Raw genomic sequence first — 27732 nt, 5'->3', positions numbered from 1 at the left:
GTGTCGTGATTCATGATTCAGAAGTAAAGTAATGATTTGATTATTATGATGCACATCATTCCCCGAAACTATTATTGCAGTTATACATAACTGCAACCATAAACAATTTTAAAGCAAAAAACCTTTAAAAACATGAAAAAGAGACAATGAAGAACATAATGTTATGTAATTATTTACAATGGGTTATAATTTATAATAGTCAGGGTTCACTTCCTACTGAATGTTTCCTTGTTAAATGACAGCAGTACAACATTAATGCAGTTCTCTCAGATCTCACATAGTAGAGATTCTAATTCAAGAAACAACATTAGTTGTTTTGGTCGTTTGATTATTTTATTATCAAACAAAGGGCCTAGTCTGTTTGATTGACAGTTGAGATGATCAGGGGGGCAGAGTTTATACCTTCATAATCATAGCGACATGGGCAGAGGAATGGATAGAGAGGCTCAGTAAAGGTGCAGCCGGTAGCAGAGTAGATATGAACCCTGGCTTCCACATCATAGAAGAAGACCAGACCCTCATCATAATCAACAAACACCCCCACCTTCTGGAGCTCAGCTCTCAGAGGGAGATGGACAGAAGGGTTATCTTGAAATAACAACCTATCCTTGTTGTAGTAAAGAATCCAGTAACCCGTCTCAGGGGTCCACCTGGTCTGATCTTTTCTGTTGATGGACTCTCTGGTCACTCCTAAAAACCATGCAGTCTTGTATTTAACCTGGACCTCAAAGTAAAATCTCCCTGAAGAGAAGCTCTGTCTCGTGAGAACACATATATGCTTTGTAAATCTCTTAGGGTGTTCTGGGAGTTCCTTCACTACACCACCATCATGTACTCGTTTCCCATCCTCAGACAGGATGAGTTTGGGATAAGCTGTATCAGGATCCAGAGTCACATCTACTTCATACTGCTGGACCCTCTTCAGTTCAGCATCAGGCAGCTTCTTCATCTCCATGTTCAGTGTCTCCTCCAGCTGATCCAGGGATCTCCTCAAGGTCCCTACGTATGACGGAGGACGGACCTCCACTGTTGTCCAGTCCCTGGTGGGTGGAGGATCCTTCAGGGATCTGAAGGCCTGGAGGAAGTGGAGGTGGTCTTTAGTGTGTGAGAGCTGCTTCACTTCTGAGCTTCTATTGGTCAGATCTTCTATTTCCTCCTCCAGCTCTTTGATGAGGTCTTCAGCTTGTGTCTCTGTGGATTTCAGTCTCTCTTTAACCATTTGGTTGAGATCATCCTGGCACTTTTCAATGCAGTGCATCAGAGCAGTGAGGACCTGCACACCATTGGCTATCTCTCTGTCTGCGTCTTTCTTGCTCATTTCTACTGTGTCTTTGATCTCCTTAATCTTTCTTTTTCTCTCCTGGATCATCTGCTGAACTTCAGACACAATCTTCCCCATCTGGGCCGTCTTAACTTCATATTGCTCCTTTAGAGGTACAACTGGGTGGAACTTGTGGTCTGTCTCTGGGCAAAACTGACACACACACACCTGTTCAGTCTGGCAGAAGAACTCCAGAAGTCGAGTGTGTTTCTTACACATCCTGTCTTCCAGACGGTCCATAGGCTCGACCAGCCGATGTTTCTTCAGGACTGCGACTCTCTGATGTGGCTCCAAGGTGGGGTTGGCAATAAGAGGTGAAACACACTAGGCAGGACTTCACAGCCTTCAGCTGGGTCCCAGTACAGACGTCACAAGGAACCTCTCCTGGTCCAACACATCGCTGCTTTTTTAACGTTCTAAACCGAGCAGCCATCCCTGATAAGAGGGTATTGACCTGTAGATCAGAAACTGGACATTTGTACTGGACTTGTCCATCCCAGAACTTATTAATACAGGTTCTGCAGAAGTTGTGTCCACATGGTGTGGAAACTGGACTGCTGAACACATCCAGACAGATGGAACATGAAAAGTTCTCAGACCATGAAGTTTTAGCAGAGGCCATTCCTAAACACAGACGACAAGGTTTATGTATTGAGCAAGTTCATTATTTTCAGAATTCCATTACAGGAAGAGAGGTTTTAACTTCTATCAAAGTTGTTCTGTTTTACTCACCTTGTTGTGGTTTCTGTCTGTCAGACTATTTGTTCCAAAATGGTTTTATTTTCCTCCTGAAAGAGAGAACTGCTTCCATGTCGGATGGATTTGGTTTCTGGGAATGTTGAGTTTTGCTTCCTGATCAAGACGTCCTCTGCTCTCCTCCCCTAACACCTGGCTCCTCCCCAACTTAATATTGAGTTTAAACTGGTAGTTATATAAGGCTCATCTCTCAGACTCATAAAACAGCTGCATCACGTGACTCAGGGTAGGGCAGACAAACCAGACGAACAAGTTGACTATTCAGAGACATCACAGTCAATGCCAGCGCAGAGACAGCAAAACAAACCTAAAATCTGCCGTGGCATTTAACAATGTCACATTATCACTGGTGGTGCATTATGGGTAGCTTTTACATGCCAGGGACAAACAGTGTGAAAATCTGAAGTTATGGACAACTGGTTTTGTAGTTTGGTTCTAGTTGTTATTTAGGGTTATCAAGGTGTACAAGGTCACTTGCAGTCAAGTTGTGAAGAAAACCAAACACGCTGTGGGAGCTGGTCCCAACCCACTATCAGAATTTAAAACATGCATTCTGGCTGACGTCTGGTAGACGGAAGTTTTCCATTAAGGGGCGGGGCTTGATTTCAGATCTGGTTTTCATCGTCTCTGGGGTGGAGCCAGAACATTTGATTCATGTAATCTGATAACCCAGAACTGCCAGTAACTTAAAGTGCAGTAGCATGTGAGTAATAGAGGGTCATTTGAGGGCATATTTACATACGTTTTTAAAAAGTTATGCATTTATGTTGAGATTAGGAGCAAGATGCATCCACATCACTACTATGTAACCCACTGCATCACCTTTCATCAATCAAACCACAACAAAACAAGAAAACACTTTTCGGTATGATGGCTGTATGATGTCATCATATAAGGTTCTTTATTTCCCTATTATATACACAAACACATGAAACGCACACACACAAACGTGTGACACAAATGTGTCACCATACCAACAACTCAGCAGGAAACCAAAGTCAGTCAGTCGGTCAGGTCAGGTCAGGTCAGGTCAGGTCAGGCTCTCTCTCTCTCTCTCTCTCTCTCTCTCTCTCTCTGTCTCTCTCTTAATGTGTCATGGTAAACGGAAGAATATATAGTGACAAGGGGGGAGAGCAAAAGATAGAGAGAGAGAGAGAGACACACAGACATACAGACAAACAGAGAGAGGGAGAGATGGATCAAACCAGATAAATCATTGACATGACCTTTAAGGCTAGTAGCTAGGCTAGTATTTAACCCCCTAAACCCTAAGCCCTCTACAGGACAAGGAAACACCCCCTAAAAGCCCAGAGGGAAGGAACCCTGGACCGACCGATAATAAAACACCTTAGTGGACGTTATAACGCTTTAGACGACACAACATTTAACACAACTGAGGGTGAGATGGTTAGCAAGGAGGTTGCTCATCAATGAGTTGTTGTGGGTTTCCTTTGGGTGCCTCTCCTCCCAAATTATCCAAAACATTTTATTTTGCTCGCTTTGAGCTCACTAGAAAGGCCATGTCTGCTGGTGAGCTTGTTTTTCATTTTAATAAACGGTGACTCAAGGATTCCAGGAATCCTTTGGGTGGTTTGAATCTCTGGTCCCTGGTGGCTCGACCGGTAGAGCTTGGCAGTTGGTGCCGCGCCCTCAGAGAACCACAGAACGGCCCGTAGTTCAGGAAGGAACTGAAGTCATTAATTCATTCACGACTTTTAATCGATAATCCAAGCAGACATCTTTTCTACACCATTTATAGATCGGTTTGCATTATTTCTATTCGCTGACCCTCTCTAGGTGAAACACCTGCTGTTGCAGGCATCACCTCTGATTGGCTGATAGGGTGGTCCCCTGCTGATTGGGCGCTGATGTGACACACCTGTCCTCCTCTTATTGAAGCTGAACTGAAGGGGCGTTCACAGGGGAGCCGGCAGCCCTGCAGCCCCACAGTGAACCAGGACTGTTGAGGGGCTCAGGGGACCCGGTGGGTTGGTTTGTTTAGACTCCTCGTCCAGAGGATCCCCAACGTCCTCCCTGAGCAGCCCAGACCTGGGCCTTCATCTCACTGGACGCTCTGGATACAAACGTCTGCTAATGGTCCTATTGTGAGTTATAGTTTGTCTAACATGATCTTTTATAGTTGTAGGTGAGAGAAGGTTTAGGAACCAGTCAGAATAGCCACATACAATGAGTCTTGTTTTAAATGCCATTGAGATTTCGTATAGCACAAAAAAATCTATTTTTTTTTCTATTTTATTTTTCTTTACTTTCAGTGCAGGTAGTTTTTCCTGCAAAGTGTTTATGGAGTAGGCTACGTACACCGGGGATGATTCCCTAAACCACGCGGTCTGTGGCTTGTCCAAAGCGTGTGACGTCACCACTCAGTGGAAGTTCAGCACCTTGGAGAGCGACGGCAGAAGACGTCTCCCACTCTGTCTGCTGTGGCTATCCTCGACACACACATCACTGATTATGGGAATGCTGCTTGAATGTGCCAGGACACAGGTAGTAGACTATAGTAAAGACAAGTCAAACAGGTATTTACACACACATGTAATGTGTATGCAAGACAATACTTAACACAATCCTGGATGAGCTATAAAGGAGAGCAGAGATAGGACAGAGGAGGAAGAGAAGAGAGAGGAAGGAGAGAGGAGAAACTAAGAGGAGAGGATGGAGAGGAGAGGAGAGGTGACAAGACAAAGTCACAGTACTCACACACGAGGAGAATCTGTACACGTAGTCACTGTGACCTTTGTGTAAGTGTGTTACACATGTTGGGTTGTTGCATGTTGGACATTAAAAGTAAGTCAGCTCATCAGCTGTTTTTCCATTTTTATTTAAATCATAAAAGTGTTGTCATACATTCATACATTTTATTGTGTCTTCATTCAAGATTCAGAAGGAAAGTAATGATTTGATTATTATGATGCACATCAATCCCTGGAACTAGTTAATACATAACTGCAACCATCAACAATTGTATAGCAGTAAACCTTTAAAAACATGAAAAAGAGACAACAAAGAAAATAATGTTATCTAATGATGTACAATGGGTTATAATTTATAATAGTCAGGGTTAACATACTACTGAATTTCTCCTTATTAAATGACAGCAGTACAACATCAAAGCAGATCTCAGATCTCCCATAGTAGAGATTCTAATTCAGGAAACAACATTAGTTGTTTTGGTTGTTTGATTATTTTATTATCAAACAAAGGTCATAGTCTGTTTGATTGACAGGTGAGATGATCAGGGGGGCAGAGTTTGTATATTCTTTATGTGTCCCTGGACAGAGGATTGGATAGAGAGGCTCACCAAAGGTGCAGCCGGTAGCAGAGTAGATATGAACCCTGGCTTCCACATCATAGAAGGAGACCAGACCCTCATCATAATCAACAAACACCCCCACCTTCTGGAGCTTAGCTCTCAGGGGGACATGGACAGCAGGGTTACCAGTAAATACCAACCCATCCTTGTTGAAGTAAAGAGTCCAGTAACCCGTCTCAGGGGTAACTATGATCTTCCCTCTGTCAATAGACTCTCTGGCCACTCCTAAATACCATTCAGTTTTGTCTTTAACCTGGACCTCAAAGTAAAATCTCCCTGAGGAGAAGCTCTGCCTCGTGAGAACGCATCTGCACTCTGTAAATCTCTTAGGGCTGTTTGGGAGTTTCTTACTTACACCTCTAAGATGTACTTTTTTCTCATCCTCAGACAGGATGAGCTGGAGATGAGCTGTATCAGGATCCAGAGTCACATCTTCTTCATACTGTTGGACCCTCTTCAGTTCAGCATCACACAGCTTCTTCATCTCCATGTTCAGTGTCTCCTCCAGCTGATCCAGGGATCTCCTCAAGGTCCCTACGTATGACGGAGGATGGACCTCCACCGTCGTCCAGTCCCTGGTGGGTGGAGGATCCTTCAGGGATCTGAAGGCCTGGAGGAAGTGGAGGTGGTCTTTAGTGTGTGAGAGTGGCTTCACCTCTAAGCTTCTATTGGTCAGATCTTCTATTTCTTGCTCCAGCTCTTTGATGAGGTCTTCAGCTTGTTTCTCTGTGGATTTCAATTTCTCTTCAACTGTTTGGTTGAAATCATCTCTGCACTTTTCAACGCGACACATCAGAGCAGTGAGGACCTGTCCACCATCAGCAATCTCTCTGTCTGCATCTGCTTTGCTGCGTTTAACTGTGTCTTTGATCTCCTTAATCTTTAGTTTTCTCTCCTGGATCATCTGCGGAACATCAGCCTCTATCTTCCCCAGCTCGGCCATCTTCGCTTCATATTCCTCCTTTAGAGGTACAACAGGATGGGACCTGTGGTCACCCTCTGTGCAGAACTGACACACACACACTTGTTCAGTCTGGCAGAAGAGTTCCAGAAGTCGGTCGTGTTTCTTACACATCCTGTCTTCAAGAGAGTCCATAGGCTCGACCAGCCGATGTTTCTTCAGGCCTGCGACTCTCTGATGTGGCTCCAGGTGGGTTTGGCAGTAAGATATAAAACACACTAGGCAAGCCTTCACGGCCTTCAGCTGGGTCCCAGTACAGACGTCACAGGGAACTTCTCCTGGTTCAACATAAGGCTGCTCTTCAACTTGTACAGACGTTCCAAACCGATCAACCATCTCTGATAAGAGGATATTCACACATAGATCAGGACTCGTGTGGAAAAGCCTGTTGCAAACAGGACATTTGAACTGGACTTGTTCATCCCAGAACTTTGTAATACAGTTTCTGCAGAAGTTGTGTCCACATGGTGTGGAAACTGGGCTGTTGAACACATCCAGACAGATGGAACATGAAAAGTTCTCTTCAGACCAGGAAGTGTTAACAGAGGCCATTCCTAGACACAGACGACAAGGTTTATGTATTGAGCAATTCCATTATTTTTGTTATTCCGTAACCAGAAGAGCGGTTTTAACTTCTCTCAAAGTTGTGCTGTTTTACTCACCTTGTTGTGGTTTCTGTCTGTCTGATTTGTTTCAAAATGTGTTTTATCGTCCTCCTGAATGAGAAAACTGCTTCCACGTCGGTTGGCTTTGGTTTCTATGAATGTTACGTTAAGTTTCTTGAACCAGACGTCCTCTGCTCTCCTCCCCTAACACCTGGCTCCTCCCCTAACACCTGGCCCTGCCCCAACGGACACACAGTTCCCTGACATTCATGCGCTGTTCTTCAAAAACATTGATGTGATTTCAAAGATGTTTGAAAGCACAATATAGGACAAAACACAGACCAAGAGATGGTGCAAAACCAGAGACATTGTGGTGATTTAATGGTGATTTCAGAGACATTGTGGTGATTTAATGGTGATTTTCCACTGTAACTGCGATTAAGAGAAAAGAAGTTGACATGAATTGACTTTTCCTGAGGCTGGTGTTTTTCTTTCTGTCTTCATAAAAACAACCCTCTCCCTGTATGTCCAGGTTATTTGTGCTGGTATGGTTTGTGTAATATTGTAATATTGTAATATTACAATATTACAATATATGTAATATTGATTTAACTCTGGTAGTTATATAAGGCTCATCTCTAACCACATAAAACATTTGCATCATGTGACTCAGGGTAGGGCAGACGAGCCAAACCAACAAGTTCACTATTCAGAGACAACACAGTCAATGCCAGCACAGAGACAGCGAAACAAACCTCAAATGTGCCGTGGCAGTTAACAATGTCGCATTATCACTGGTGGTGCATTTTGGGTAACCTTTAAGTGCCAGGGACAAACAGTGTGTAAATCTAAAGTGATGGAAAACTGGTATTGTGGTTTAATAATAATAATAATAATAATAATAATAATAATAATAATAATAGTAGGGGTAATAATAAAAAGGATAATTTCAGTCCATGGATTTCCTTCTATTCCTTCAAGCCAACTGAATGGGTTGAGTCTGCTTTCCCTCCTGGCTCCGTAGCAAAGCAGGTGACCAATCACAGTACACTCACCTTATGGTACGGATCAGTTAAAGGCTCGTCAGTGCCACCTGTTTGAAGCCCAATGCCAGAAGGCCAAACACACCAACAAGCTGGATGCTTGTGTGTCTTACGTCCCTTGTCTTAGTGACACTTATGCTTGTGTCTTGTATTGGTGTTGAACTAGTGTATTACTCACAATGCCACTGCCTGTTGGTTTTGTGCTGTTTGTTGCCTTGGTGGCCATTGGTTGGCCATTTTTGATTGACTGACTGATTTTTGCCTAGGTGCTGGTAGGGGTGAGTGGCCTTTTGTTTGGTGTCCCATTTTTCTCCTGTTTTGGAGGGTTATAACACACACACACACACACACACACACACACACACACACACACACACACACACACACACACACACACACACACACACACACACACACCAACCAACAAGTATCTCTTTCTCTCTCTCTCTCTCTCTCTATAGATGTATTTCCAGGATTCCTCTCCGTGGTTTGAATCTCTGGTCCCTGGTGGCTCGACCGGTAGAGCTTGGCAGTTGGTGCCGCGCCGTCAGAGAACCACAGAACGGCCCGTAGTTCAGGAAGGAACTGAATTCATGAATTCAAAAATAAAAATAAAAAATGACTTAATTAATCATTTGACATCTTTTCTACAGCATTTATAGATTAGTTTGCATTATTTCTATTCGCTGACTCCCTCTCTAGGTGAAACACCTGCTGTTGCAGGCATCACCTCTGATTGGCCGATAGGGTGACCCGGTCCCCTGCTGATTGGGCGCTGATGCGACACACCTGTGCTGGGCTGATTGAAGCTGAACTGAAGGGGCGTTCACAGGGAGCCGGCAGCCCTGCAGCCCCACAGTGAACCAGGACTGTTGAGGGGCTCAGGGGACCCGGTGGGTTGGTTTGTTTAGACTCCTCGTCCAAAGGATCCCCAACGTCCTCCCTGAGCAGCCCAGACCTGGGCCTTCATCTCACTGGACGCTCTGGATACAAACGCCTGCTAATGGTCGTATTGTGAGTTATAGTTTGGCTAACATGGTCTTCTATAGTTGTAGGTTAGAGAAGGTTTAGGAAACAGACAGAATAGCCACACACAACGAGTCTTGTTTTTAATATGATTGAGAAAAAAAAAATTGTCAACAACTCTATGCTTTATTTTTCTTACCTCATCACAAATCTGAAGTGATGAACGACTAGTATCCCTAGTTTAGTTCAAGTTGTTATTTTAGGGTTATCAAGGTGTGATTGAGCAAAATGATATTCCATTAATCCATTGCAGTCTTTTCATTCCATGGATTTCCTTCTATTCCTTCAACCCAACTGAATGGGTGGAGTCTGCTTTCCCTCCTGGCTCTGTAGCCAAGCAGGTGACCAATCACCAAACACTCACCTTAGGGTGACGGTTCAGCTGAATCAAGCTACAGAGTTATTACAGAACTAAGACCTGTGTTGTCTGGACAGCCACATGAAACTCATAACAACAATAACTGGACTTTGTGACTCTTTCACTGCAGCCATTAGTTTGGTTCAAAATGATGAGAAATGCTCCAGTGTCTAAAGAAACCCATCCAAAACCCATCCACCCATGACATAATCAAGCAGAATCATTTCTATTCCTTTATAAACCCAATAAGCCTGCAGAGAAAAAAGGAGCTAATAAGAATCACATTATGGACAATAGGGTTACAGTAATGAAACCACTAAACCACGCGGTCGGTGCTTTGTCTAAAGAGTGTGACGTCATCACTCGGCCGGAGTTCAGCACCTTGGAGAGCGACAGCGGGAGACGTCTCCCACTCTGTCTGCTGTGGCTGTCCTCGACACACCCGCCACCAAGCCAACGCCATATACACGTTGCACTCATTTAACACCTTCATGTTATCCAATGATGAAATTCTAATAATACTGTGAGAACGAGACCGCAGACGACTCTTACCTGAAGGGCTGATCAGAAGAAGGAAGGAAGGAAGGAAGGAAGGAAGGAAGGAAAGAAAGAAAGAAGTTTGTACCTTAATCATGGGATGAAATTAAAAAAAAGAGAATAATCTCACAATATTAAATAGTCTAATTAAGTGTACTACAAAATAGTAGAATTTGGGGACACGAAGAACGTCCCACCCCCTCTGTGGTGATACCCGCTCCCGCCACTGGGTGTCGCTCATAACACTGATTATGGGACTGCTGCTTGTATGCGCCAGGGCACAAGTAGTAGACTATAGCAAAGACCAGTCAAACGGGTATTTACACACATGTAATGTGTATGCATGAACATATTTAACACAATCCTGGATGAGAGAAGAGAGAGGAAGGAGAGAGGAGAAACTAAGGAGAGGAGAGGAGAGATGACAAGACAAAGTCACGGTACTCACACACATGAGGAGAATCTTTACATGTAGTCACTGTGACCTTTGTGTTAGTGTGTTACACATGTCCGGTTGTTATATGTTGGACATTAAAATTGACTCATCAGCTGTTTTTTTTTTAAACCATTTTTATTTAAATCATAAAAGTGTTGTCATACATTCATACATTTTATTGTGTCATGATTCATGATTCATTAGTGAAGTAATGATTTGATTATTATGATGCACATCATTTCATGAAACTAGTTAACTGCAACCATAAACAATTGTATAGCAGAAAACATTTAAAAACATGAAAAAGAGACAATGAAGAACATAATGTTATCAAATTATTTACAATGGGTTATAATTTATAATAGTCAGGGCTCACTTCCTACTGAATTTCTCATTGTTAAATGACAGCAGTACAACATTATTGCAGTTCTCTCAGATCTCACATGGTAGAAATTCAGGAAACCACATTAGTTGTTTTGGTTGTTTGATTATTTTATTATCAAACAAAGGGCCTAGTCTGTTTGATTGACAGGTGAGATGATCAGGGGGGCAGAGTTGTTACCTTCATAATCATAGTGACCTGGACAGAGGAATGGATATAGAGGCTCAGTAAAGGTGCAGCCAGTAGCAGAGTAGATATGAACCCTGGCTTCCACATCATAGAAGGAGACCAGACCCTCATCATAATCAACAAACACCCCCACCTTCTGGAGCTCAGCTCGCAGAGGGAGACGGACAGCAGGGTTATCACAAAATACCAGTCCATCATTGTTGAAGTAAAGAGTCCAGTAACCCGTCTCAGGGGTCCTTAAGATATAACGTTTTCTGTCTATGGACTCTCTGGCCACTCCTACGAACCATGCAGTCTTGTCTTTAACCTGGACCTCAAAGTAAAATCTCCCTGAGGAGAAGTTCTGCCTCGTGAGAACATATATTTTCTGTGTAAATCTCTTAGGGTTGTCTGGGAGTTCCTTCTCTTCATCTCCATCATGTACTTGTTTCCCATCCTCAGAGAGGATGAGATTGGGATGAGCTGTATCAGGATCCAGAGTCACATCTACTTCATACTGCTGGACCCTCTTCAGTTCAGCATCACGCAGCTTCTTCATCTCCATGTTCAGTGTCTCCTCTAGCTGATCCAGGGATCTCCTCAAGGTCCCTACGTATGACGGAGGACGGACCTCCACTGTCGTCCAGTCCCTGGTGGGTGGAGCATTCTTCAGGGATCTGAAGGCCTGGAGGAAGTGAAGGTGGTCTTTAGTGTGTGAGAGCTGCTTCACCTCTGAGATTCTATTGGTCAGGTCTTTTATTTCCTGCTCCCGCTCTTTGATGAGGCCTTCAGCTTGTTTCTCTGTGGTTTTCAGATCTTTAACCATTTGGTTGAGATCATCCTGGCACTTTTCAATGCAGCGCTTCAGAGCGGTGAGGACCTGCACACGATGAGCAATTTCTCTGTCTGTATCTTCTTTGCTGCTTTTTTTGTATTTTATCTCCTTAATCTTTTGTTTTCTCTCTTTGATCATCTGCTGAACTTCAGACTCTATCTTCCCCATCTTCACTTCATATTCCTCCTTTAGAGGTACAACAGGATGGGACCTGTGGTCATCCTCTGTGCAGAATTGACACACACACACCTGTTCAGTCTTGCAGAAAAGCTCAAGTAATTTATTGTGTTTCTTACACATCCTGTCTTCCAGGCAGTCCATAGGCTCGACCAGCCGATGTTTCTTCAGGCCTGCGACTCTCTGATGTGGCTCCAGGTGGGTTTGGCAGTAAGAGGTGAAACACACTAGGCAGGACTTCACGGCCTTCAGTTGGGTCCCAGTACAGACGTCACAGGGAACTTCTCCTGGTCCAACACATCGCTGCTTTTTTACTCGTACGGACATTCTAAACTGAGCGGCCATCTCTGATAAGAGGATATTGACCTGTAGATCAGGTTTTGTGTCGAAAATCTTGTTGCAAATTGGACATTTGTACTGGACTTGTCCATCCCAGAACTTATTAATACAGGTTCTGCAGAAGTTGTGTCCACACGCGGTGGTAACTGGACTGTTGAACACACCCAGACAGATGGAACATGAAAAGTTCTCCTCAGACCAGGAAGTGTTAGCAGAGGCCATTCCTAGACACAGACGACAAGGTTTATGTTTTGAGCCATTATCAATTATTCCATTATTTTTTAAATTCCATAACAGGAAGAGAGGTTTTAACTTCTCTCAAAGTTGTGCTGTTTTACTCACCTTGTTGTTGTTTCTGTCTGTCAGACTATTTGGTCCAAAATTAGTTATCTTCCGCCTGAAAGAGAGAACTGCTTCCACGTCGGATGGATTTGGTTTCTGGGAATGTTAAGTTTAGTTTCCTGATCAACACGTCCTCTGCTCTCCTCCCCTAACACCTGGCTCCTCCCCTAACACCTGGCTCCGCCCCCATGGACACAGTTCTCTGACGTTTTAACTTTCACACTCTGGCTTAAGACACATTCATGCACTGTGTAGGCTACTTCAAATGCGTTGATGTTGAGTTGAAAGTTAATATTGAGTTTACATTAGTAGTTATATAAGGCTCATCTCTAACCTCATAAAACAGCTGCATCATTGCATCATGTGACTTAGGGTAGGGCAGACAAACCAGACCAACAGGTTCACTATTCAGAGACAACACAGTCAATGCCAGCACAGAGACAGCAAAACAAACCTAAAAATAAAGACAATAAAGAAACTGGTATCATAGATTAGTTATAGTTGTTATTCATGGTTATCAAGGTGTGCATTGATTATCAGAAAATGATGTTCCATTAATCCATTAATAGTTTAATGTAATTCAGTCCATGAATTTCCTTCTATTCCTTCAAGCCAACTGAATGGGTTGAGACTACTTTCCCTCCTGGCTCCGTAGCCAAGCAGGTGACCAATCAATACACTCACTGATGGATCAGCTGAATCAAGCTACAGAGTTATTACAGAACTAGCTAATTAAAGACCTTTCTACCTGTGTTGTCTGGACAGCCATATGAAACTCATAACAACAATAACTGGACATTCTCTTTGTGACTCTTTCAATGCAGCAGTAGTTTGGTTCAAAATGATGAGAAATGCTCCAGTGTCTAAAGAAACCCATCCACCCCGACTTAATCAGGCAGAATCATTTTTATTCCTTTCTAAACAAATTAAGCCTGCAGAGCAAAAAGGGCAGAATAAGAATCATATTTTGGACAATATAGGGTTGTAGTAATAAAGTAACTAGCAGTCAAGTTGTAAAGGAAAACCAAACACGCTGTTGGAGCAGGTCCCAACCCTAACCCTAACCCACTATCAGAATGTAAAACATGCATTCTGGCTGACGGCTGGTAGACAGTAGTTTTCCATTGAGGGGCGGGGATTGACTGAAGATCAGCTTTTCACCGTCTCTGGGGTAGAGCCAGAACATTTGATTCATGTAACCTGATAACCCAGAACTGCCAGTATCAGTTAACGCGTGCAGTAGCATGTGTTTAATAGAGGGTCATTTGAAGGCATATTTACATACGTTTTTAAAAAGTTATGCATTAATGTTGAGATTAGGAGCAGGATGCAACCACATCACTACTATGTAACCCACTGCATCACCTTTCATCAATCAAACCACAACAAAACACTTTTCGGTACGATGGCTGTATGATGTCATCATATAAGGTTCTTTATTTCCCTGTTATACACACAAACACACGAAACGCACACACACACAAACACGTGACACAAAGGTGTCACCATACCAACAACTCAGCAGGAAACCAAAGTCAGTCAGTCAGTCAGTCAGTCAGTCAGTCGGTCGGTCGGTCGCTCTTAATGTGTCACGATAAACGGAAGAGTATATAGTGACAAGGGGGGAGAGCAAAAGATAGAGAGAGAGAGAGAGACACAGACATACGGACAAACAGAGAGAGGGAGAGATGAATCAAACCAGATAAATCATTGACATGACCTTTAAGGCTAGTAGCTAGGCTATTATTTAACCCCCTAAACCCTAAGCCCTCTACAGGACAAGGAAACACCCCCTAAAAGCCCAGAGGGAAGGAACCCTGGACCAACCGATAATAAAACACCTTAGTGGACGTTATAACGCTTCAGACGACACAACATTTAACACAAATGAGGGTGAGATGGTTAGTAAGGAGGTCGCTCATCAATGAGTTGTTGTGGGTTTCCTTTGGGCGCCTCTCCTCCCAAATTCTCCCAAACATTTTATTTTGTTCGCTTTGAGCTCGCTAGAAAGGCCATGTCTGCTGGCGGTGTGCTGCGCTGCACACGCTACTTATATTTGAGTTAGTTTTTTCGTTTTAATAAACGGTGACTCAAGGATTCCAGGAATCCTTTGGGTGGTTTGAATCTCTGGTCCCTGGTGGCTCGACCGGTAGAGCTTGGCAGTTGGTGCCGCGCCCTCAGAGAACCACAGAACAGCCCGTAGTTCAGGAAGGAACTGAAGTCATTAATTCATTCAGGAATTTTAATTGATCATTCAAGCAGACATCTTTTCTACACTATTTATAGATCGGTTTGCATTATTTCTATTCGCTGACTCCCTCTCTAGGTGAAACACCTGCTCGTTCAGGCATCACCTCTGATTGGCTGATGGGGTGACCCGGTCACCTGCTGATTCAGGCATCACCTCTGATTGGCCGATAGGGTGACCCGGTCCCCTGCTGATTGGGCGCTGATGCGACACACCTGTGCTGGGCTGATTGAAGCTGAACTGAAGGGGCGTTCACAGGGGAGCCGGCAGCCCTGCAGCCCCACAGTGAACCAGGACTGTTGAGGGGCTCAGGGGACCCGGTGGGTTGGTTTGTTTAAACTCCTCGTCCAAAGGATCCCCAATGTCCTCCCTGAGCAGCCCAGACCTGGGCCTTCATCTCACTGGACGCTCTGGATACAAACGCCTGCTAATGGTCGTATTGTGAGTTATAGTTTGGCTAACATGGTCTTCTATAGTTGTAGGTGAGAGAAGGTTTAGGAACCAGACAGAATAGCCACATACAACGAGTCTTGTTTTTAATGCCATTGAGAATTTTTATATCACAACAAAACTGTCAACAATTCTGTTTTCTTTGTCTTATCTCATCTCATTCGGTACAGGTAGTTCTTTCTGCAGGGTGTTTCACATTCTTACTCCTTTTTAAACGGAGTATGTACACCGGGGGTGATTCCCTAAACCACGCGGTCGGTGGCTTGTCCAAAGCGTGTGACGTCATCACTCAGCCAGAGTTCAGCACCTTGGAGAGCGACAGCGGACGACGTCTCCCACTCTGTCTGCTGCGGCTGTCCTCGACACACCCGCCACCAAGCCGACGCCATACACGTTGAACTCATTTAACACCTTCATGTTATTCATCTGTGCAATTCTATACTGATCAAAATAAATATAGAAAGAAAGGAAGAGAGAGAGATGCACACACACACACACACACACACACACACACACACACACACACACACACACACACACACACACACACACACACACACACACACACACACACACACACACCTCTCCTGCATGTAATCTTTCATAATTTTATGTCCATTTTTTTGTTTTTTCTTGCCTCGTGTTTTCTCTTAAAGCTCCAATGGCTGACCAGCGTCAGCACACTTCAAAATAACATAACACATAAAAAGAAGATTCTCCTCCTCCCTCGGTGCGGTGGTGGGAACAACTAAAGCGCCACGTGGAGCCGTGTGGTTTGATTCGGTAGTGCCGGGGAACCCTGAGGTGACCACGCGCCACGCAGATATTCACCGCCTTCTACCGACGAACGACGACGTGACTGCACGTTTCTAAACGGCACCTGCTCTATGTAGCCCACGTGAGGTAATTAAGGACGTTATTAATTATTTAATTGCAGGTGGCTATAGTTTATACCTTAATCATGCGATTAAATAAAACGAAAAGTTAGTTAAATTAGATGTACTGCAAAATAGGGTTTACGATATACAGTGTGTATCAGGAACCAGTCGACGGGCTGAATGTCCACCGTTTGAAGGACTAGTGCTCCCCCTGACGGTAGAAGTAAGCATTACACATCAGTCCAGTGATAACAATATCCAATATCGCTGACCTAAAATATGATAAAATAGAAACAACTGAAAGAATAAAGACATTCCTTCAACATTTTTTGTAATGTATTTAATAAATAATGATTGGGAAAAAAATCCAGAATTTCAGAGGAGAGCTGAGAATGTAGACACACATGTAGTCACTGGGAGCTTTGTGTTATGTTGGGTTGTTGACATGGTAAAGATTAAAAGTCATTGACTGGCCACCAGCTGCAAAAATGTACAACTATTCTGGGATTTCAATCCTTCCTTGAATCCCATCAATTGTAAAAGGTTTTGGACCTGGATGGACCGAATACACATTGTACTGAGATTGTACCTATTCCACTGAATACATGCTGAGAATGTACCTATTCTACTGAACACATATTTTACTGGGAATGTACTACTTCCACAGAAAATGTCCCCATTCTACTTTTGGTAATTTTTTATTTATCCGAAAACTGTACAAACATTGTATTGTGTTATCAAAAATTATTCAAAATAATAAACAAATATAACTATTTGGTTTAAAAAACGATTGATAATGTGATCAAAATTAACATTTCACATTTTCAGCTAACGATATCATTAAACAAACAAAAAATAAATCAGAAAAAAAAATATTGAACATACAGTGTAACCAGTTATAATGGGTTGATAGTACACAGTGTTAGTTAGTAATAGTACGATATGAATGCAGTTATCTCCCATGGTAGAGATTCTAATTGAGAAAACAACATTTGTTTTTTGGGTTGTTTGATTGTTTATCTTATAATCAAAGAAAGGTCTGTTTGATTGACAGGAGAGATGATCAGGGGGGAAGAGTTTATACCTCCATAATAACAGTAACCTGGACTGAGGAATGGATAGAGAGGCTCACTGAAGGTGCAGCCGGTAGCAGAGTAGATATGAACCCTGGCTTCCACATCATAGAAGGAGAGCAGACCCTCATCATAATCAACAAACACCCCCACCTTCTGGAGCTCAGCTCTCAGAGGGAAAAGGACACCAGGGTCATCATTAAATACCATCCCATCCTTGTCGTAGTAAAGTGTCCAGTAACCCGTCTCAGGGGTCAATACGATCTCACCTTTTCTGTTGATGGACTCTCTGGCCACTCCTAAACACCATTCAGTCTTGTCTTTAACCTGGACCTCAAAGTAAAATCTCCCTGAGGAGAAGCTCTGCCTCGTGATGACATATATATACTCTGTAAATCTCTTAGGGTTGTCTGGGAGTTTCTTCACTACACCTCCATTCTGTACTTGTTTCCCATCCTCAGACAGCATGAGACAGCGATGAGCTGTATCAGGATCCAGAGTCACATCTACTTCATACTGCTGGACCCTCTTCAGTTCAGCATCACCACACAGTTTCTTCATCTCCATGTTCAGTGTCTCCGCCAGCTGATCCAGGGATCTCCTCAAGGTCCCTACGTATGACGGAGGACGGACCTCCACCGTCGTCCAGTCCCTGGTGGGTGAAGGATTCTTCAGGGATCTGAAGGCCTGGAGGAAGTGGAGGTGGTCTTTAGTGTGTGAGAGCTGCTTCACTTCTGAGCTTCTATTGGTCAGATCTTCTATTTCCTGCTCCAGCTCTTTGATGAGGTCTTCAGCTTGTTTCTCTGTGGATTTCAGTCTCTCTTTAACAATTTGGTTGAGATCATCCTGGCACTTTTCAATGCAGCGCATCAGAGCAGTGATGATCTGCAAACCATCAGCTATCTCTCTGTGTAGCAGCCGATTGTCAAACAGATAAAAGTATCAAATCAAACTTCAAATTATACTAATCAAAGGGCCACTGTTGCACCATGGGTTGTGGTGTACGCGGATGGGAAAAACATAATGTCCAAACAGATGTCCAGTTTCAACAAAAAGCGTGGTTTATTTAACCAAACAGCGAGCAAACAAAGAACAAAGAAAATTCCTGTGCCTCTCCCGCTCCGGTAAAAAAAACATTTGCCCACCCAGGTGCATGCTGGTCCCTTACCGACAGCCTACCTATATAACTTCAGGTGCCCCCCTACCGTGCCCAAATGAAACAAAACACAAATAATAAACAAGAAACACCTAAAGTAAACAAATAATAAACTAGAATACTAATAGAAATCTAATCATAATGAAATCAAGCAAATTGACTGAGAATAACCAAAAACTAAATACTCACTAAACAAAATAATAAACTAAACAGCACTAAGTACTACAACTAAATAAATAGCTCCAACACTCCGGCCCCTAATTGTGCACTAAATCACAATTACTTTAATTTATCAAAGGAGCTATTCCCTCCACCCAATCTATGACTAGACAGTTCATGCATTAGCTTCAGTTCACTTTCTTCTTTATGATGTACCTCAAACAACAAAAGAGAGAGAGAGAGAAAAAGAGGGAGGGAGAGAGAGAGAAAGTCCATGGTGTCACATTCCTGCTTCCAACAGCAGGCAGAGCTTCGTCACAGGCCTCTCCAGAATGCTGGTCCTGGTCCGAAGGCGCACAGAGCGTACCAGGCCCTTTGCATCTGCTCTCACATCCAAGATTCTCCCCATCAGCCAAGATCCTCTTGGGGCTGCAGCGTCTGCAATGAGGACGATGTCTCCAGGAACGAGATTTCTCCTTGGTCTTGTCCATTTCTGTCTCTCTTGCATCATTGGTAAGTATTCAGCAATCCATCTCTTCCAAAACAGTTCTGCCATGTATTGTATTTGCTTCCACCTTTTCCTGATGTACAAATCATTGCGATCAAACAGTCCTGGTGGCATGATTGGCTTGCCCTTTAACATCAGAATGTGGTTAGGTGTGAGTGCCTCCAGGTCGTCCGGGTCATCAGAGACTTTAGTGATGGGTCTGTCATTCAATATGGCCTCAGCCTCACAAAAAACAGTTTGGAGCCCTTCATCATCGAGAATTTGCTGTTTGAGAACTGAAGTCAGAACACTTTTCACAGAGCGAATCAGGCGCTCCCAAACACCACCATGATGGGAAGCTGCTGGTGTGTTAAAGCTCCATTTTATGCCATCCTGGACCAACGCTCTCTGAATTTTGCCATGATTTAAACCAGCCAGACTTTCCTTCAGCTCCCGGTTAGCTCCAACAAAGTTTGTGCCGTTATCAGACCTGATGGTGGAGATTGGGCCTCGTCTACAGATGAACCTCCGGACAGCATTTATACAGGAATCTGTATCCAACATATGTGCCACCTCCAAATGCACAGCACGGCTAGTCAGACAGGTGAAAAGCACTCCATACCTTTTAAGAAGACTTCTGCCTCTTTTAACCTCAATGGGCCCGAAATAGTCAACTCCAACATCTGTGAAAGGGGCTCTATCAGGCACCACTCTTTCCTCAGGCAAGTCCGCCATCTTCTGTTCAATGAGTTTCCCTCTGTTGCGTCTGCAAACAACACAGTCAGATATAACTTTCCTTGCAGCAGAGTTTGCATTGATGATCCAGTACCTCTGCCGCAGCCTGGACAGCATGTGATTTCTTCCTACATGTCCCAGTTGATGATGAATATGACGCAGAATCAGTACGGATACATGCAAATCTTTGGACAAAATGACTGGATGTTTGGACTCTGTTGGTAATGCTGATTTATCCAGCCGACCACCTACTCTGAGGATTCCATTATCCATCACCGGATCCAGTCTGTACAGAGGACTCCCTTTTGCAACATTTTTACAACCATTCTTCAATGAGGAAATTTCAGCTTTAAATTTGTGTTCTTGTACATACTGAATGACTGACTGTTCTGCTTTTTCCAGATCTTCAGGAGTCAAGATTTGTCCTTTGAGTGTGGCTTTAAAGCTCTGAATTTTCCTTTTCACTTCCTGCTCTTTTGGCTCCAGCTTGTCCTGGCTGAGATATTTAGAGGCACACAGCTCCTTTCTCTTCTGTCCCAATAACACAAGAGTTCTCTTGACCTTCAGCAACCAGGCAACAGACCTTTTTAGTCTCGTCCAGGATGAAAAGTAACAGAGCAGGCGATCTGTGGCACTTTCAGAATCCACAACAACAGAATTTACAGTCAACTCCCTTTTGACCTCTGGGTCATCTGCAGGAATAACATGAAGATCAGCATCCAATTTAGGCCAAACCTCCTTTGGCTCACAGAGAAACTTCGGCCCATTTATCCATCTCCTGCCTGTCAGGAAATTATCTGCCGTCATTCCTCTTGATGAATCATCTGCTGGATTCTCCTTAGAACAAACATATCTCCACTGATCAGTATCTGATGCTCCTCTGATGAAGGAGACTCTGTTTGCCACGAAAGTTTGAAATCGTCTGGTTTCATTACAGATGTATTTAAGAACAGTTGTGCTGTCGGTCCAGAAAACTGACTTTTCCAGCTTAAGTTGCAACTCCTTCTGAAGCATCTTGTCAACTCGAACTGCAAGAACTGCTGCTGTGAGTTCCAGTCGAGGAATTGTTGTCTGCTTAAGTGGAGCAACTCTGGCCTTTCCCAACAGAAATGAAACCTGAACGCTGTCATCCTTTTCCAGTCTCAAATAGGACACTGTTCCATATCCAACTTGGCTGGCGTCAGAGAAGTGGTGAAGCTGTGCAGTGGCAGGGTCTCCAAAGTCTCTGGGTTTCATACAGCGATCCACATTGAATTCAGCCACCTTCTGAAGATCCTCCAACCACTCAAACCACTTCTTGGAGAGAGAATGGGGAATAGCTTCATCCCACCCCAAGCTTCTCCTACAAAGCTCCTGTAACAACAGCTTGGCTGGAATGGTGAATGGGGACAAAAAACCTAAGGGGTCATAAAGTGAGCTGACCACTGACAAAATACCTCTTCTTGTCTGTGGCTGTTCTTGCACTGAGGTTCTAAACTTGAATTTGTCAGTTTCAATGCACCACTGTAGCCCCAAAGCTCGCTCCATCGGAAGCTGGTCCACATCCAAATCCAGCTCCATCACTTCCTTTGCTCTGCAGTCTTCAGCAATTGACAACAGCACTGTTCGGCTGTTGCTGATCCATTTGGAAAGATTAAATCCTCCTTTGTGACAAAGCGCAGTCACATCCTTGACCACTTGTACTGCCACCTCCTCTGAGGCCACTGATTTCAAGCAATCATCGACATAAAAATTACACTTTACTGTATTGACCACTTCATGGGGGAAATGTTCGGCATTGTCATCTGCTGTTCTCCTCAATGCATAATTTGCACAGCTTGGTGACGACACAGCTCCAAACAAATGAACTTTCATGCGATGTTCCACTGGAGCCTGTGAAACGTCTCCCCCAGGCCACCAGAGAAAGCGGAGAAAGTTGATGTGCTTTTCAGAAACATGAACTTGGTGATACATTGCTTGGATGTCGGCCATTACTGCAACGGGCTCTTGTCTAAATCGAACAAGGACTCCAACTAGAGAGTTGGTAAAGTCAGGGCCCTGTAAAAGCTGACAGTTCAGTGACGTCCCTTTGTATGCTGCTCCACAGTCAAAAACAACTCGCAGCTTGCCTTTTCTGGGATGATAAACCCCGTGATGAGGGATATACCATACATTTCCATCACTCTGTTTAAGTTGATCAGAAGGCACCACTTCAGCATATCCTTGAGCCACCATGTTGTTTAAAAATGTGATGTACTCTCCTTTAAATTGACCATTCTTGGCAAACTTTCTTTTCAGGCTCTGGAGGCGCTGTTCTGCAACATGACGATTATTTGGCATGAGAGGGTTTTCCTGCCTGAAGGGTAAGTCAATGCAGTAATGGCTTCCAATTAACTTTGTGGTGTTATTCATAACATTCATAAACTTGACATCCTCTCTGGACATTTCAATCTGTTCATCTGATGACCTCTCATTAAAATCATGGTTAAACTGTTTAACCAGCATTTCTTGAAGATGTTCAACAGAGATCCGGTTGGATGTTACAGCAGAGCAGTCACTTTTATTCTTGTTGCTCCCACCACGAAGTGGACCATTAATGACCCAACCGACCCTGGTTCTGACAGCATAAGGTCCTTCATCCTGGCTGTTTATGAGCTCCCAAGGCTCCATCACTTTTGGTGCATCAGTTCCAATGAGCAGATCAACACCTTCCTCAATGTCATGAAGTTGAACAGCCTTGAGATACGACCACTGATCAACGTCCTCTTGTCGTGGAATATTGAGTGATGAGACAGGCATGTTCTTTTGTGTTAAAACATCAGGTAACTCAATAAAGTCATTCATATTCAGACCAGACACTTCCAGACCTGACAACACATGAGCATTTACTATCTTCTTTTGACCCATTGTTCTTAACAGAATACTTGTCCTTTTACCTCTCACATTCAATTTTCTTGCCAAGTTCTCCGTACAAAATGTTCCTGAGCTCCCAGGATCCAAGAAAGCATACGTCTGCACAGTTTTGTTGCTCCTCTGACTCTTGACTTTGACTGCAACAATAGAAAAAATGGAGGCATCTTCATGACCGGCCCCAATATGGCCACAGGTCTGAAACACTGCAGGTGAAACATTTGAAGAGCTCACAGACTGTTGATCAGAGGGTGTGGCTTTATCCTGACGCTCTATATGAAGGACACTTGGGTGCTTTTGGTGACACACGTTGCAATCCAAACGACTCCTGCAGTATTTGCTAGTGTGGCCTTTTTTCAGGCAACCAAAACAGATTCCTTTTTCTTTAATGAAATTAATCTTGTCCCTGTGTACTGTCATCTTGAACTGTGAGCATTGGTCCATTGAATGATTAACTTGTGAACAGAACAGGCAGTTGAGAGTGGAGGACTTGATCTTGTTTCCTGTATGTTGAGTTATGACTCCATCCTTTACTGTAGTGACGTTAGTAGCAAAGCTGCTTCCCTTTTTCCTTTATTTGAAGTGACTAACAGTGGAAGCTTTGGAGTTGGTGAGCTGTGGGTCTTGAATGTTGCCAAAAACTGGATCTGAAGCAATTTTGACTTGTCTTTCAATAAAACCAACAAGATCAGCGAACATTGCTCTGTTACCTCTTCGTTCTTGCAGATCACAAGCAACATTTCTCCATCTTTCCCTTAACTTGTAAGGAAGTTTCACAATGATGCTCCTCATGTTAGATGGTAAGTCCAGCTCTTTCATGTTCATCAGTTGCTCTGTTAAGTTTGAACATCCACGTAGAAACAAAGAGAATGATTGCAACCCTTTAATGTCCTCACTTTTTACAGGTGTCCAGGTAAGTATTTTTTCCATGTATGCAGCTGCAATTTTGTGTTCATTTCCAAAGTGCTCCGCAAGAAGACTCTTGGCTCGGTGGTATCCCTGCTCTGAAGGCAAGTGCTGACAACTGTGCACCAGGTCTTTTGGCTGCCCCCTGGTGTACTGTTCAAGAAAGTGCAAACAGTCACTCCAATTGTCTGTTTTCTCCTCCACTCCATTTTCAAAAGCTCTGATGAAAGACCTGTATTGGAGTGGGTCTCCATCAAAAACAGGGATATTCCTAGATGGGAGGTTAGAGCACAGATTTTGTTGGACAAGCAACGCAGCAATGTCATTTTGTCTTTGCATAATGTTCACAATGTCATTTTGATGGTTGTCAGTCAGAGCAGTTTGATGGTGAGCATGTCCCATTTGAGTTCCATTTACAGTTTGCATCACATGAACTGGAGCTTCAACCTTTAATGTCATTTCATCCATTTGTTTAATCTGTTTTTGTTTAGGCTTAACCACTGGTGGTTGGAGTTCAGGAGCAGACAAACCAAGAGTATGATCTTTTTTATTCATTTTATCAGGCACAAAGGTGTTGGCATGGGGATTTAATTCACTCGCACCATGAGAGTTGTTCCTTTCAAAATAAGAGTTCATGCCGTTTGAATGTTTTGAGCCACACTGTGAACGGATTTCCAAGACTTGAAGCTTTGCCTTTGTTGCTGCCAGTTCCGTTTCAAGCTCAAGTTGTTCATTTTCTCTCCTCAGTTTTTCCTGTTGCGCTTCTATTTGATGTTTCCTTTTTTGCGCGATGCGCTCCACAAGCGCTGCCTTATCGGCCTCAGCTTTGATGCGTGCAGATGATATTGATGAACTCCGTGATAGTCGGGAGTGTGATCTTAGCGAACTTGATTTTATACTTGCAACATTGGAGGCACTATCTTCAGGATGTATTCCATCAGCAACACATTGATTGTCAGGATCGTCTTTATTTGTTTCAACATATGGATGACCCGCATCAAAGAGCCAGCCTTTTACGTTGTCAGTGAAATCACAAAACATTGTCATTTTTTCCAAGAAGTATTTGCTTTGCCTTTCAACTTCATCTTTGGGCAAAGGTAGACTCATAAAAGATGTATGGGATTCATTTGCGTCTTGGTAACATTGCATGAACACAGCAAGCTCATTCTTTACTGAATCAACGTTTTGTATTGATGCCATCAACGCACTCATATGTTCCATGCATCTTTTAGCTTGTTTGCATTTTGCACTCCTTTTTTCCTGATACCTTATCACACTGTATTCCATTCCTTTAGAAGACATTTTAACAACTCTTTTTGATGACGGCTCTTCAGCCTCCGTTGCAGCAACATCAGACATTTTTCCGTTTCTTTTAATTGCTTTCTTTCCTTTTTTATTACACCAATGACAGTCCACAAACGCACATAAGAGCAAGTTGCAAACACACGATGCTTATTGACCAACAGATCCTCTTCATCAAACAAACACACACTGCGGCCGGCTTTTTATGAATGAATGAATGCGCCGTGGCCGTGCGTAAAAGTAGACATGTAGCGATTCAACCATGCACTCATTGAACTCCATGTATTGTGAGATACTGTGTCAAACTCCACTCGTTTGGCCGTTTTCCATTACAGCTTTTTACAGTTATATCACATACCGGTTTCTTTGAGAAGGTTGAACGTCTTGTCGATCTGGGCCAGAAGCAGCATGCGCGCCGTGGCTGAGTCCAAAAGGTGATTAAACAATCTCTGCTTTCCATTCGTCCATAATGCGCACAATGCAACAAGTCCAGTGTTGAAGCTTATTTCCTTTGAGTCCAAGGGCAGGTTTTTTACTTATGTAGCAGCCGATTGTCAAACAGATAAAAGTATCAAATCAAACTTCAAATTATACTAATCAAAGGGCCACTGTTGCACCATGGGTTGTGGTGTACGCGGATGGGAAAAACATAATGTCCAAACAGATGTCCAGTTTCAACAAAAAGCGTGGTTTATTTAACCAAACAGCGAGCAAACAAAGAACAAAGAAAATTCCTGTGCCTCTCCCGCTCCGGTAAAAAAAACATTTGCCCACCCAGGTGCATGCTGGTCCCTTACCGACAGCCTACCTATATAACTTCAGGTGCCCCCCTACCGTGCCCAAATGAAACAAAACACAAATAATAAACAAGAAACACCTAAAGTAAACAAATAATAAACTAGAATACTAATAGAAATCTAATCATAATGAAATCAAGCAAATTGACTGAGAATAACCAAAAACTAAATACTCACTAAACAAAATAATAAACTAAACAGCACTAAGTACTACAACTAAATAAATAGCTCCAACACTCTGTCTGCATCTACTTTGCTGCGTTTAACTGTGTTTTTAATCTCCTTAATCGTTATTTTTCTCTCTTGGATCATCTGCTGAACTTCAGCCTCTATCTTCCCCAGCTGGGCAGTCTTCACTTCATATTCCTCCTTCAGAGGTACAACAGGATGGGACTTGTGGTCAGTCTCTGTGCAAAACTGACATACAGACACCTGTTCAGTTTGGCAGAAGAGCTCCAGAAGTCGGTCGTGTTTCTTACACACCCTGTCTTCCAGATGGTCCATAGGCTCGACCAGCCGATGTTTCTGCAAGCGTGCGACCCTCTGATGTGGCTCCAGGTGGGTTTGACAGTAAGACATAAAACACCCTAGGCAGGACTTCACAGCCTTCACCTGGGTCCCAGTACAGACGTCACAGGGAACTTCTGCTGGTTCAACACAAGGCTGCTCTTTTACTCGTACGGACGTTCCAAACCGATCAACCATCTCTGATAAGAGGATATTGACACGTAAATCAGGTCTTGTGTTGAAAAGCTCATTACAAACAGGACATTTGTACTTGACTTGTTCATCCCAGAACTTAGTAATACAGGTTCTGCAGAAGTTGTGTCCGCATGGTGTGGTGACTGGACTGTTGAACACATCCAGACAGATGGAACATGAAAAGTTCTCCTCAGACCAGGTAGTGTTAGCAGAGGCCATTCCTAGACACAGACAACAATGTTTATGTATTGAGCAATCCCATTATTTTTGTTTTTCCATAACGGCAAAATCGGTTTTAACTTCTCTAAAAGTTGTGCTGCTTTACTCACCTTGTTCTGGTTTCTGTCTGTCAGACTAGTTAATGCGTGTTATTTTTCTCCTGAAAGAAAGAACTGCTTCCACGTCAGAGTAATTTAGGTTTCGTTTCCTCAACATGACGTCCTCTCCCCTCCTCCCCTAACGTCTGGCTCCGTCCCCACGGGACATGAGCGCACTGCATTATTGCGCACTGTGTGGCCTCTTTAAATGCGTTGACGTGTGTTCTCTTCTTTCTGGAGTTAAGATAGCCGGTGCAGAACAAGAGACTTGATGGTGTTTGGTGATTTAGTGGTTATTTGCGACTGTAACTGGGATTAATCGGTGTTGATCTATCCGGGTTTCCGAGGCTTCCCCGAATACTTTTTATCCAACCCCGATTTGATTTTTAACAAACACAGACAGAGAGCAAAGAGCTGTTTATTGGCGCTACGCTGCTGTAGGATCTCTCCCCGATGTGCACGCGCACAGTGCACACACAAGCAGCAGAGCTGAGAGCAGCAGACAGCGATACAGTCTGGTCAGGGGAAAGTTAGCCCCGTTTGAAGAACTAGTGCACCCCCTGCTGGTAAAAGTGGGTGTCACACACACACACACACACACACACACACACACACACACACACACACACACACACACACACACACACACACACACACACACACACACACACACACACACACAGCAAGAGAGGAAGACAGAGCAGGGAACACAGGAGACACAAGGGAGAAGGAGAACATGAGACATGAGGAATGACAGCGCCAACGTCCAGGCTCAGTGGACACAGCCTGGCCATAGAGCAAGGCCGTCACAGCCGGACCTGGCTACCCAGAGAAGCCAGGCTGGGTCCATTCTGTCCCCAGGAGAGGGAGACTGAAGACCACTTCCTACTGCAATGTATGAGATACAAGGAACTAAGAGGGGAGGGAAAAGAGAGAGAGAGGGGGGGGGGGGGGAGAGAAAGAGGGAGAGTGAGGTGAGGACAGAGGAGACAATGAGAGTGAGGGAGAATGAGGGA

General features: G+C 43.6%; 2 protein-coding genes across 2 annotated transcripts; both read right to left on the bottom strand.

Annotated features, from left to right (window-relative positions):
* Positions 1–204: 204 nt before the first annotated feature.
* LOC311369743 (uncharacterized protein) lies at positions 205–12497 on the bottom strand (the record flags this gene model as incomplete). The annotated part of the gene is given in 4 exon segments (XM_084487953.1): positions 205–1615; positions 1617–1700; positions 6643–6801; positions 10902–12497. Coding segments are annotated over 4 exon segments (3102 nt in total). The 3' UTR covers positions 205–352.
* A 4381-nt stretch (positions 12498–16878) lies between these two features.
* LOC311369844 (E3 ubiquitin-protein ligase TRIM39-like) lies at positions 16879–26620 on the bottom strand. Its single transcript, XM_084488063.1, has 2 exons — positions 25935–26620; positions 16879–18172 (listed from the first exon to the last, which is right to left on the bottom strand). Exons 1-2 carry the CDS (start codon positions 26616–26618, stop codon positions 17210–17212), a joined length of 1647 nt encoding a protein of 548 aa, XP_084344189.1. The 5' UTR covers positions 26619–26620; the 3' UTR covers positions 16879–17209.
* Positions 26621–27732: the final 1112 nt, after the last annotated feature.

Source organism: Micromesistius poutassou (genome assembly GCF_964030765.1).
Source record: "Micromesistius poutassou genome assembly, chromosome: 24".
In the NCBI taxonomy this organism is placed as follows: domain Eukaryota; kingdom Metazoa; phylum Chordata; class Actinopteri; order Gadiformes; family Gadidae; genus Micromesistius; species Micromesistius poutassou.
This window is presented reverse-complemented; position numbering and strand designations above follow the sequence as displayed.